Source organism: Phaseolus vulgaris, chromosome 3, assembly GCF_000499845.2.
Source record: "Phaseolus vulgaris cultivar G19833 chromosome 3, P. vulgaris v2.0, whole genome shotgun sequence".
In the NCBI taxonomy this organism is placed as follows: Eukaryota; Viridiplantae; Streptophyta; class Magnoliopsida; order Fabales; family Fabaceae; genus Phaseolus; species Phaseolus vulgaris.
In genome coordinates, this window is record NC_023757.2 from 12,507,528 (window position 1) to 12,520,802 (window position 13,275).

Genomic DNA, 13,275 nt, shown 5'->3' on the forward strand with positions numbered 1-13,275 from the left:
TGTTTTATTATTGTCATGGATTTTATGTTTGGTACACGTTACCAATCATGTGCGTCTAATCTTTGAAGATTTGTTTCTTTGATCATTTTGGATCTTATTGGAGTTTTATGCAGGAATTTTGTGGAACTTTGTGTAATTTTGTGTACAATGATTGAAACATCACTTAAATACTTTTATTTATTAATTTTTTATTTGCCGATAAAAAAACTTGATAATTTATATCCTTATATAAATACATTAAATATTATTACTAATTTTTTTTAATAATTTCTAATTGTGCTCTGACATCTACACATGTAAAAAAAAATGTTTACATTGTCTACCAGTAACTTTAGAAAAGTATGAAAAAAATTATTAAAGAAAACAAAGAATCTACTACATATGTGTTTCTAGAAAATAAAAGTGATATTTTCCGGTAATCACCGTATGTTACATTAATTATTTAAATATAAAAAATATAAGAAAAATAAGTTTTAATAAATATATAAAAAGTAATTTATGAAAAATAATCATCTTATCTCATAACCTATATATATATATATATATATATATATATATATATATAGAAAAATTTGTCACGAAATTACTATGCTCAAAACTTGAGATCTAAAAAGTATTTTAAATTTGAAAGTTAAAGTCTTCTCTTAATTTCAAACTATTACTATGCATTCAAGTTTGTTTATTTGCATCATATTATTCGAGAGTTTGCCTAAATTATATATTATTCTACAATATGTTAAAATTACATTATCATTTTTTTCAGAAAATTTAATAAAAATATATGTATATTGACTTTAAAATAAATTATCATGTTAAGATTTTAATGAATTTCAAATTATGAACTTAAAAGTCATATCTAAATATAATTATTTGAACTATTAATTTCTAATATACGTGAAATTTAGCATTTTCTTATTAAAAAATTATACTATACTTTATTAAGAAAATAACATTTACAAAGATATAATTCTATGAACTATATAGCCGAAATTCACAAGAAAAATAAGCGAACTCGACCTAATAACAAAGATTTGAAGTACATAGATTCTATGTTCATACCTTAGTACCACCGTTTTACAACATTAAAAAAAACTCCATTTCTTCTTCCTCTAACTTCTAAATCTCTATAAAGGGATTTCGAATATTATATAATGGAAAAATTAACATGGAGAGGAAATAAAAAAAAAATGCTCATTCTCATTAAAATAGACTTTTTTTGTGACATACATATATATGTTTTCACAAAGAATTTTTCCTTCAGTGATGATATTTTGAATAAGTCTGCCTCTATACATATTATTCTCTTCTTGGGAGAGTGTGTAATTTATTGGAGTACAAATTAAAATTTGAATAAGAATAATTTTACAAGCTTCAAATTTTATCAAATATGGTTAACAACCAGATTCAACAAATCTTGATCTCAATATAAATGGATATAGTAGCCACAACAGGAATTTACCTGTAAGGAGAATTAGGGTTTAGAACCCTATATATCTAAAACCGATTCTAATTTATTGATATGATATACAAATCTGGCAAACTCTATCCTACTATTGTACATGAAAAATATTGGATTCTTACTGTTCTATACAATTACTGATGCAAATAACCTTTTGAATACACAAAACCATTGAGCAGCATGATCTGATCTTGAATCAACTAACCTCAGGAATACTCTCTAACACGGGTCTCCACAACTCGTGACGAGAATCCTGATGATATCTTGCTTTTATCAAGCGAAGCAGAACTAGTTCTGCAGAACTTCTCCCTACTTGCTTCTTACAAACCTGTTGTGGCTTCTCCAACAGTTCAGCCAGCTCTTTCTTTGAAATCATTATCTTCACCTTCCCATTCGCATTAGGAGAAGCTTTTAGTGCTCCCATAAGCTTCTCCTTCTGCACTTTCCCTAAACTCAATCCACGACCACGAGTTTGATCAAACCCCTTGCTTGAGCCTGTGGTCTTGGACGTTAAATCACTCCAGTCCTCGCCGTCCCACTCCATTGATGAAGCTGGCTGGCAACAGTTTCCCATATTCTCACAGATGAATGATGTGTGTGATGAAAGTTGGTTATAATCCTTTGAGTGTGATGTGTATTGGTAATGAAGATTGTATCAGCAGTGATGTGTATTGTTGTTGATAATGAAGATTGTATCAGCAGTGATGTGTATGTTATTAAGTGGTAGGTATTATAATGAAGTTTTGTGAGGGATGATGGGTTTGAATTTGATAGGTATATATAGAGGGTGGTGTGAGGGGAATGGATACGTTGGTATTTATAATTTATAATTGCGGTGACGGCACCTAGAATGTGGTCTCGTTCTTGGTCATGGCAGCTGCAGGTGGCTTCCTTGACCAAATACTAAACACGTGTCTGTTATATAAGTCGACTAAGTTTTATCTTTTGTTAGAGTGTGAAACTAATGGGGAATGAAGCATCCTAAGGAGTCACTAAGTGAAAATGTCACAAATCTTGGATCTTCTCAAACTATTTATATCCAAATATCATTCATATCATAAAAAAAACCTATAAAAAATTGTTAAATAAAAATTACTTTTTAGATAAAAAATAAATAATTAATCATAATTAAATTAAATATTAGTTAGAGATTAAAAAATTATTAAAATTATTAGTATTTAAAGTAGTTTTTATTATTAAAAATTTATAAATTAATTTTTAGATTGATATTTAATTACTTTTCAACATTTTAGCTATCCATCAAATCAAATTATAAAGTTGATAACTAAAATTTTGATAGTTAATTAGATACCAATTTAAAAACTAGTTTATAAATTTTATTAATAATATAAATTATTTTGATGGAAAAAACGCACGCGGAAGTAACACAATCACAAACTATGCAACATAGACACTGACACGAATACCGATACGACAGGGACACGAACACGGAGATACGTAAAATCTCTAAAATGTAGGACACGGGACACGAATCTATATACAATATAATTATGAATTATATAAATTGACAATAAAAATTATGTTCACAAGTATGTTTCAGATTTTTTTTTGGAGCAAAAAGATGCTTTTCAGGAGTGGTTCACAAGGATTTGTTTCTTATTTTTATAATCATAATAACAATTTATACAATAAAGTTTGAATTTTTAGAAAATTAATGTATTTTTCCTTTTTAAAATTGTGTTGGAACTGTATTAGAATTGTCAGAAATCTAAGAAATACTTTTTGAATTGGACACTTCACGGATACACATCTTACCGGTGTCATACGAGTGTTGGTGTCCGATACGAGTATCGGACATCAACACGCCATTTAAAAGGAGTGTTCGAACTTTATAAATCACGAATCAACGGTCAAAAGTAAACAACACACCCAATTGGTCCTGCCTTCACACTCAACATATTTTAAATATCATAATTTTTTTAATTTTAAAATAATATCTAATTTAATTAATATATTGAATAAGTCTCTAAAATTAATTTTTATTTAATTATTTAATTACCGTGAAATACCTTGTCAATCAAGATTTCCTCTCCAATTCACCCGGTACAAAGTTGTTTATTTTTAATGATATTTATTTTCCTTTCAAAAGAATACCATTTGAATTACTATTTGTCTGGGGTTTCAATAGTTTAACACGTTGGTGAGATTTTGACACACATTTACCATTTTTTTCTTCCATACAAGTTCCTACTATTCTTAATTTTTCTTGTAATGATATTGGAATAGATTTCAAACAGAGTTACCTCCCTAAGGTTGAACAAGTTTGAAGAAACAGTGAGGCAACATAATGACAGTGATAGAAGTGTGTGAAGAGAAGTTAGGTATTATATATAGTGTGTAGCATGACTATGTGTTGATTGAGACGCCAAGTAGGAAAAAGGAAAAAAGAAGAAAAAAAAGAGTGAATATATATTGGTCATTCAATAATCCATTGTTATTCTTATTCTTATCTCAATCCAAACCTCATTCTCCATTTGGCCATCCAAACAGAAGAGGTATTACATTTTCAACGCATATATAAATAACAGAGTCAAAAGTTTTTTGTTTTTCAAAGTTATATCATGTTTGTATCGTGATGCAGTGAACTTTAGTATTTTACAAATACTCTTTTCCTTGTTCGTAGAGGTCATGCGGCCTGGCCTAAAATAATTATGTATGAATACTTTACGAAGATCAACGTAATAAAAAATGGAAATGTCTCTAACAAGGACCACTTGTACAAAAACACGTGAAGTTTCACGTATTTTTAATCTTTTTAGATTTTTCTTTCCCAATGACCCAAGTGAACAAATACTAAATAACCTACACATTAAGACATCAACATAAATTAATTTATTGCTGGATTCAGGTTTTTTTTTTATCAGCAATAAAAAATAAATAAATGGGAACCACTTTAGGGGTGGTCAAACCCTTATACATAAATAGCTAGCGTTTTATCAACTTTCAACCAAGGAACACTTTCTAACTTAAATAAGGAACAACCAAAACAACTCAAAAAAGCGTTAAACAACCAGCCTCATACAATCTATTGGGTTCAAAACTCAGTTGGGATACGTAAAGGAATTACAACAGGACTTTGCAAAAATCCAAGACCAACATTTACATGTACCCGTGCAAATACCTCGAGCGCATCTATCAGTCCTGGATTCAGGGTAAGGACTTTATTTTAGAGTTGTTTTAATTAGAAAGGTAATAGATTTTTCATTTCATTTTTTCATATAGATGCACGAGATAACAGTAATGCATCCATTTAACGAGATAAGTTAACTTAGGTTGATGCGTTGAGTTGAGTTTTTTTTTTATAATTTTATAATTTTAATATTTTGATGTTTAGTTATACTACTATATTTGTTTTTGTTTTATGATTGACATATATAATAGTTATTTATTATTTTTTACATTTTTTTGTTTGGGTTGAAATTTTTCACTTGATGAGAAATGGGCTCTGTTTAATCTACAACATATTTTAGAGGGTCAAGATATTAATTTGTTTTGATATACAAGGGAATAAAGTGGGAAGAAGAAGGAACAAAAAAAAGTTAGAGAATTTATTAAGTTTCTTAGAAAAAAAAATTAAATGTGTACATGAAATACCATAAATACTCCTAATAAGAAAAAATAATTATAGAGAAAGAAATTTATTCTAGGTGTTTAACATCAAACCATCTTATCCATATTTAATTAATTATTTAAAGTTATTATTTTATTTTTTAGTATTATTTTAAACATGATTTTTTTTTTTAATTCAAAGAAATATATAAATAATAATAACAATAAATTAAAAGTAAATATTTTTTCATTCAATTCAATGAACTTAGATAAAAGAAAGTTAGTTATAAGTTATATTATTATTTTAAAACTTTTCAAGTATGTTTATATTTATTTGTGTTGTTATATAGTAGATGAATGTCTACATAGTTAAAAATATCACCTTGGAGTACTAGGATATTCATAGGTGAAACTTGGAACTATATGTACCTGGATGCTCGAAATTGTCAATGTTAGGTAGTGAGTGTATATCTCTTTTGTAGGGTGATAAATTGTCGATACTCTCCAGAAAAATAATTTTAATTGTATCAATGTTTTTAATGAGAAATATTCAACTACCTAATCACTTCCTAATATGAGTTGATTTGAGAATTACACATTTTTAAAGATTTCACTTTGATTGATTTTGATTAGCAAGATAAGGTGATGACTCAGTGTTGGACACGAACTTAACCAAGTGGTTAAGTAAGTGTGAAGGTTCTCTTCAAATAGAAAAATAAAAAAGAACCACACAAGGAATGACAATGCAAGCAAAAAATTAAGAAATAAAAAGATACTAGAATAGAAGTTTGCGGAAATGAAAGAGAGGAATTTAGAGTCTAAGAAGAAAGAACTTAGATGGTTGAAGAATTCCATGGAGGTGGAGAGATGGGGGAGTCACGCCACTTGGAGGCGGAGGAGCCCAAGATAACTGATGAAGGGAGTCGCCACTTAAAGCATATTTGCCAAGATAAGACTCAGAGAAAACTAGATACTCATAAATTCACTCAAGTAGAGTTTCTTTACTCAAAATGTGTTGTGATTTACAAGAGGGGTGATCATCTATTTGTAGTGACAGGTGCCATGTGATTAAGGCATGGAGGGAAATTTTAAATTCAAAATAAGCTATCTTAACTCCTAAAAATCTGCCACTAATTGTAGATCTATAAGAGGTCATGCTTTTCACATTTAAGTATGGGCTTAATGTGAAAAGTGTGATTAGGGCTTGCACATGGGAGATGATGCACTCCAAACTCTTGAGTGCATGATTGAATGGAGAATGCAGTGGAATGGAGTGGTGATGGAGGCATCGAACGATTGAGAGGTGCTAGGTTTGGGAAGTTTGATGGTGCAATGAAGCGGGATGAGGTTTGGCCAACCTTCCTAAGTTCACTAGGCCAAAGAGGCTCACTAGCAAGAGAGATTTGGGAGGGAATGATTGTTCCAATTCAGAACTCTTCATTCAATTAATTGCAAATCTGAATACATTAGTGGATTTGAGTATAGATGAAGGCAGTTTGCTCCTTAAGCTACCATAACTCTAGTTAAGTGAACTTAAATATAGTGAGTATGGTGGCTTAAGGAAGTCGTATGTGCTCTTCTAAGGTGCTATAGAAGCCCTTACTTGTGTGACAAGTTAGGGTTTCTAGAGTATACTTATTTATCTATAAAATACTCTAGATAAAAGTATAATACAAATCTTATACAAATTATTTTTATTATTTCTACAGACAGTTCATATGTCTTTTATTCTTGTGTATGGTGGCTTTGGATGGTCCTCCATCGGGAGACTTTCAAGATGTCAGGGTTTCTCTATGGCCCATGAACAAGCCCAATTTTTATGTTTTTTTAACACCTCCTCTTAAAAAGATTAAAATAAAGAATAGTTTGTATCCTGACCCATGCTTTGGTGTTCTGCTCTTGATGATCTTCTGAGGGATGGTGGGGCCTTGAGTCCTAGCCTGAGATGCATGACCTAGCCTTGAATAGTCTTTTTCTGCTCTTGGTCATCTTCTTGTAATGTTGGACTAGTTTAGATGGTGATGCTCCTTTCATGGTTACATCACTTCCTAAGTAACTTTTCACGTTCATATTGCGTCATCAGAAATAGAATATGATTCCATATCTTTGATAAAGTGAGATTTAGTCATATAACTGTAGATTAAATTATAGACCTTCATTGTTTGTATTGTATGTTAACTTTATCAAGATTGATATTTAAGGTTTGCAAAGACCTTACTTTTTGTGTGTTTTTCTTTCATATGTACATGCGGTGCAAGTAGAAGAAGAACATGCTCAATAAGAATTGTTTAAGAAAACTTTATGAGATCTTCTCTAAGATGTTGTCTCATGGAAAACCTGGTTTTTATATCTTTGGGATATATTATAGATAGTCCTATATTTTGATATAGACTCTTATTATTATACAACACATATATGTTTTTGTAATATACTATGAATAATTATACAAATGTAAAATGTTGACATATATATATATATATATGTGTGTGTGTGTGTATGTATCTATGAGGTTATGATATGATTAATGTTCCCATTAAGAAAATCTTATTGCACACAAAAAATTACTCCTAATTTCTAGTTAAATAACAATTACTTATATAATAAATTACTTATACAAACATGGTGGTAAAAATTGTTGGTTTGATTGTTATCGGAAATTCTTGGAAAGAGATCACCCCTTTATAAGAAGTAAGAGGAGATTTATGAAAAATAGAAATAATCAGATGGGCCTCCTTATATGTTGAATGGAGAGAAATTGTGGGAATTTATTTGAGACTTTCCAAAAGTTGTTGATGGTTCATTTGATACCTTACCAGGGTATGGACAATATCGTAATTGGACAAAAAGATTATTTTTTTGGGATCTCCCATATTGGAAACACAACTTGTTAAGACACAACATTGACGTCATGCACATAGAAAAAACTTTTTTGATAATATTTTCAATATTGTAATGGATGTGAAGGGTAAAACAAAGGACAATCACAAAGCAATAATGGATGTTGCTGAATTTTGCGCACGTGGGGACTTAGAGTTGGTACAATTAGGAAATGGGAAGTTAACTAAGCCAAAGGCAAACTACAATTTCACAATAAAATATGCAAAATCATTTTATAAATGGATTACAAAGTTGAAGATGTCAGATGGTTATGCGTCTAACATTGCAAGGTGTGCAAATATTGATAAAAGGGGTATGCATGGAATGAAAAGTCATGATTGCCATGAGATTATCATGTTTTCATGGACTATTTACTACAAATTGCATTTTGTTCATTACCAGAATTTGTCTGGAATGTCATTGCTGAAATAAGTCAATTTTTTAGAGATTTATGTTGTAACACTTTGAGGATGGATGATTTAATTTGAATGGAAGCAAATATATCAATCATTATTTGTAAATTGGAAAGAATCTTTCCACCAAAAATATACCAATCATTATTATGCTAAAGACTTTGACGATCAGCCTGTGCATTAAGTTCATCATGAATATAAGTAAAATTAATTGTAGTATCATCTGATGTATATGTCTAATGGCAGAGCCCCCAGCCACACACAGCCACACAATAAGGAGGATGAAGACTTAGAGTCTGTTTATGGACTTATTTGAAAATATGGGTCCAATTGGGCTTTTGTCTATCTTTGTAGACCCAATCAAAAGAACAACTTTAGGATGAAGGAATGTATAAAACATGTCCAAGAAGACCTCCAATTCATCAAAACATAAACTAGAGATTTGGTCAGAAGAACACAAGAAGACTGAGTTTCGGCTGACTAGTGAATATTGTTTTTGGGTCAAGCTTTAGCTTAAATAAATTGTATAAATTTGTTTAGGCACCTTAAAACCAACCTAGATTAAATTAGGGTTTTTAGAAGACTTCTAATTTAACCTAGGTCGATCCTAAACCTAAAAAGAGTCACATGAACCACACCTTGGTCATGCTTGCCTTGTGACTCTAAAATAGGCGCCAATTTCAAACCTCTAACATTTGAATTTTCCCACCATTTGCTTTGTACATTGGTCGGACCTCTACCTATATAAAGAGGTGTTTGGATCATGAAATTCTAAGATCAAATATATGAGTGAATAGTTGCCAAGTTTGCATGTTTTCTCACTCCCTTGTCTAAACTCTCTAAAATGTGACCTTGATCTTCTTCTTCACCTTTTCCAAGTGATATGGCATAACCAATCACTCTCCCTACTTCTCATGCACCTTCAAGGAATCCATAGCTCCATTGGAGTCATCTTTGTTCGCGACTTCAATTGAGCTTCCGCACACCACCTCAAAGTTGCAAAGAAATCCAATCGGAATGAAGGCTACATGCAAATATCCATTAAATGAAGTTTTCACAAACCCTAAACTACTAACTAATCAACACATACATGCAAATATTTATTATAAAACTAATTAAAATTTTTAAAATACTAACCTTTTATAGTGGAGTTGTGGGTGCAATAAACTCTACGATGGAAGCACCAGTCTAGCGCAGTGGGCAACGAGATGTTCAGCGCAGTGGAATAAGTGGTCTGGCGCGGTGGTGAGGTGAAAAAGATGTATGGCGTAGTGGAGAGGTGAAAAGGAGGTTCGAGAGGTGCTAAAGGCATGCGAACGTCCCGGTAGCATGTGGAGGTGCTAGCGGCATGCGAAAGGTGTTGTCAGCATGTAAAGGTGTTGCCAACATGAAGGGTTGGTGGCAGAGGCAGCTGTTTGCGCACGTAGAGGTTTAACGTGCGAAGGAGGGTTGGAGCAACAGAGGAGGGCTAGAGCGACGTTGACTATGATGGAGAGGGAGAAAGGAACGAAAGAGAGCTTAGGGTGCATAGGGGGTAGATCGGAGGCAGGGAGTTGTTTGAGTGTAGTGGAGAGGGAGAGAGGCACGAATGAGAAAAAGAATGAATGAGAGCGTGTAATGCGAGCTGAGATTTAATTTTCGCTCTTTTAACGACGGTTTTCCACTTAACTGTTGCTACTTTGCCACAACTCCTCATTAACGACAGTTTGAAAAAGAACCATCATTATTTTTCCTACATATCTTCATCAACGACAGTTTAAAGTCCAACATTCGTTATTTATCAACATTTATTCACCAAAATGCCACTGTGCTTCTTCCTAAGATGGGTTTCTATCAAATGTTGTTATTCACAATCGTTTTTAAGGTGTTTTGCACTAGTGTTATGGTCTTTTTTTCATTTTAAGTGTGTTTTTGGTCCACCTAAATTCTTGTAGTGATGGAAGAAGGTCAAACTCAAGATCAACCACTAGGTCAATGGCAAGAAAGATTCAAGAAGACTAGGACTCTGCTACTGATGGCAGAGACTTTCTTTTATACATGTTCAAAAAATGTCATAACGTAGTGTAGTTTCTTTAGAGTAGAATTTATTTTTCTTGCAAAAGTAAAGTAAGAAAAATAGTTGTAAATTTTCTTAATTGTAATTTGGGTTGAATTAGGCATCTAAAAACCAACTTATATTAAATTAGGGTTTCATTAAGACTCCTAATTTAACCTAGGCCAGTCATTTAACCTAAAGAGAGTCACATGAAGCACACCTTGGTCATGCTTGCAATGTGACTCCAAATAGGCGTTATTTTCAAACCTATTTCTTTTGAATTGTCCCACCCTTTTTCTTGTAACCTTGGTCGGACCTCATTACTATATATTGGGATGCTTGACTCTCATTTCTAAGATCAATATATGAGTGAATTGTTGCTAAGTTCGATAGCCTTCTCACTCTCTTGTCTAAAATCTCTAGGATAGACACATTTGGTCTTCTCCTTTCACCTCTCCAAGTGATATGACCCAACCAATCACTCTTCCTACTTTTCATGCACCTTCAAGGAACCCATAGTTCTATTGGAGTCATCCTTGTTCCACTCCTTCCATTGAACTTCCGCAAACCACATAAAAAATCCAAGAAAATAAATCGACAATGAAGACAATGCTATCATGTAATGTACATAAATAGATTAATATATTGTAACATATACAAAATTGAATCTTATTTGAAATTTCTTGATGTTTTAACAAAAAAATTTAAGTTCTTATCCTTTCTAAGATTGGAATGTAGGATATATTGGAGATATATAGTACGTAATATATTATATTATGCATTAGAATTTATTGTTTGTTAATTTTTTAAAATTTTCTAAAGAGGGTGCAATAACTTATCTTGTACATTCTTTTGTATAACTTTTCATTTTGTTTGATGGAAGAATGCCTAGTTCCTAACTTTTTTCTCTTATATTCTACTTTTTCGTATGATTTCTTTTGTTAATTATATATATAAGTGATTCGATAACGGTTCGGTAGCGGATGATTTAATAAGTTCAACAAACACTTGTTAGGATAGACTCGAAATACCGACTTATAAGGTGAGGTTTGCACCCACTTATATACAGTGTATGGGTGGTCCGATAACGACCCGATAGCAGGTGGCCTAATAAGCCCAACAAACACTCGTTAGGATAAACTCGAAATGGTTCTAATACCATATTAATGGTTCGATAGCGGGTGACCTGATAAACCCAACAAACACTCGTTAGGATAAACTTAAAATGACTTTGATACCATATTAAGAAGTGGACTTTAAGTCTAACTCAATTTCATAAAACTGACTTATAAGATAAGATTTGCACTCACTTATATACTATGAAATGTCTTAATATCTAATTGATGTAGGATCTCCAAAATGTTCTCTGTAACTTTTCTACTCACTGTTGTAACTTTTCTACTCACTGTTGCAATACACGATAGACTAAAAATTATCTTGTATGAAGGTAGACTTTGACAGAGAAAGACTTTGGTCAATGGCGTCTCTTGTTTGGAATTAATCCTCACGCATATCTTCTTTGGACCGAGGGAAATAAAATTCATAATCTAATGACTTGGAACTTTTTATGTGATATGATGCTTACTTATATGACATTGATGAAAGGTTTATTTTGTTCTTGTGGAGGTGCAACAGGTTACATCATAAAAGGATCAATGGCTGTATTGGGCACGTAAAGATGAACCTTATAGCTTTGTCACTGTCAAGGATTTTGGTGTCTCAAAGGACCGTGACGAAGGAGTTAATTTTAACACAATGTAGCAGTTGTTTCTGCATCAGAAAAGCTCTTCAATTTAACTTTCTACCCACTCCACTACTCACTACTCTACTAATGATAGTTATGGTGAGAATTAATTGAAATAGGCACAATTAGGAGAAAGTAGGTGAAGAGTGAGAGGCCATATACACACAAAAGCATAATATCAAAGAGTTAATGCCAAATTTGATTAGGCTTGTTTAGTTGCCTTAAGGAGAGAAAAGAAAGAAAGAAAAAGTACACATGTTTTACTCCACTCACCCACTCACTCCATGTCTAAGACATCTTCCCATCCTAGCAAAAGTCAATAAAGACGCATTTGGAAACCTGCTGCAATAATGAAATATCAGTGGTTACCTTACCATTTACCATTTACACTTGCCATCAGAGTGAGAGATAACATATCTCTGTCACATATGGGCAAATTTCACCTAAATGGTAATGGTGCACTTTTTTTTTTAGATTTACCTAAATGGACAAATTCTGAAAAAAATATAGAAATGGGCATTTTTTTTTAATTCTCAATATCAATTAAATTTATTAATCCAGCAACTATTGTCTTTTTAAGTAAAGTTGTCCACTAAATAAAATTAGATATTGAATTGGGAACTGCGGTATATTTTATCTCAATTAAAGTTATCAATTTAGTTGTCAAGTTTAGGATTTAAGGTTTAGGATTTAGGGTTTATAAATAACACCAAAATTTACTTTTGTTTTATTTAAGAAAATGATATATAAAGTTGAAGAACTAAAATGATTTTTTTTTTACAATAATTTTAAATAAATTAGGTTAAAAATGATTTGTTTGATAAATTAAAAATATTTAGTATTTTTTAAATATTGTTAAAGTTAAAAATACACTTATAAAAAAATGTGATATGATTTATGTATAAATTTTTAGATTATATAATATATGAAAGTATAAATTATATAATATGTAAAACGTGATAATATACATGTATTTATGTAAAATAAATGTATTAAAAAATAAATTAAATTATTGAATGAGTCATTAAAAGAAGATGATATTAAAATATTTGATGGGAACAACATTACCATGACTCTACTGTCTAAATAGACAATTTTCTCTGTTGTGACCTTTATTGCAATAGTAAAAACATTTTTTGGTTTGTTCTGAATTGGTTGATCCATTTCATTATGCAAA

General features: G+C 31.3%; 1 protein-coding gene across 1 annotated transcript; it reads right to left on the reverse strand.

Moving 5' to 3' along the window:
* Nucleotides 1-1,320: 1,320 nt before the first annotated feature.
* Nucleotides 1,321-2,194, reverse strand: LOC137805817 (uncharacterized). The gene has a single exon (XM_068605733.1). It carries the CDS (start codon nucleotides 2,031-2,033, stop codon nucleotides 1,656-1,658), a length of 378 nt encoding a protein of 125 aa, XP_068461834.1. The 5' UTR covers nucleotides 2,034-2,194; the 3' UTR covers nucleotides 1,321-1,655.
* Nucleotides 2,195-13,275: the final 11,081 nt, after the last annotated feature.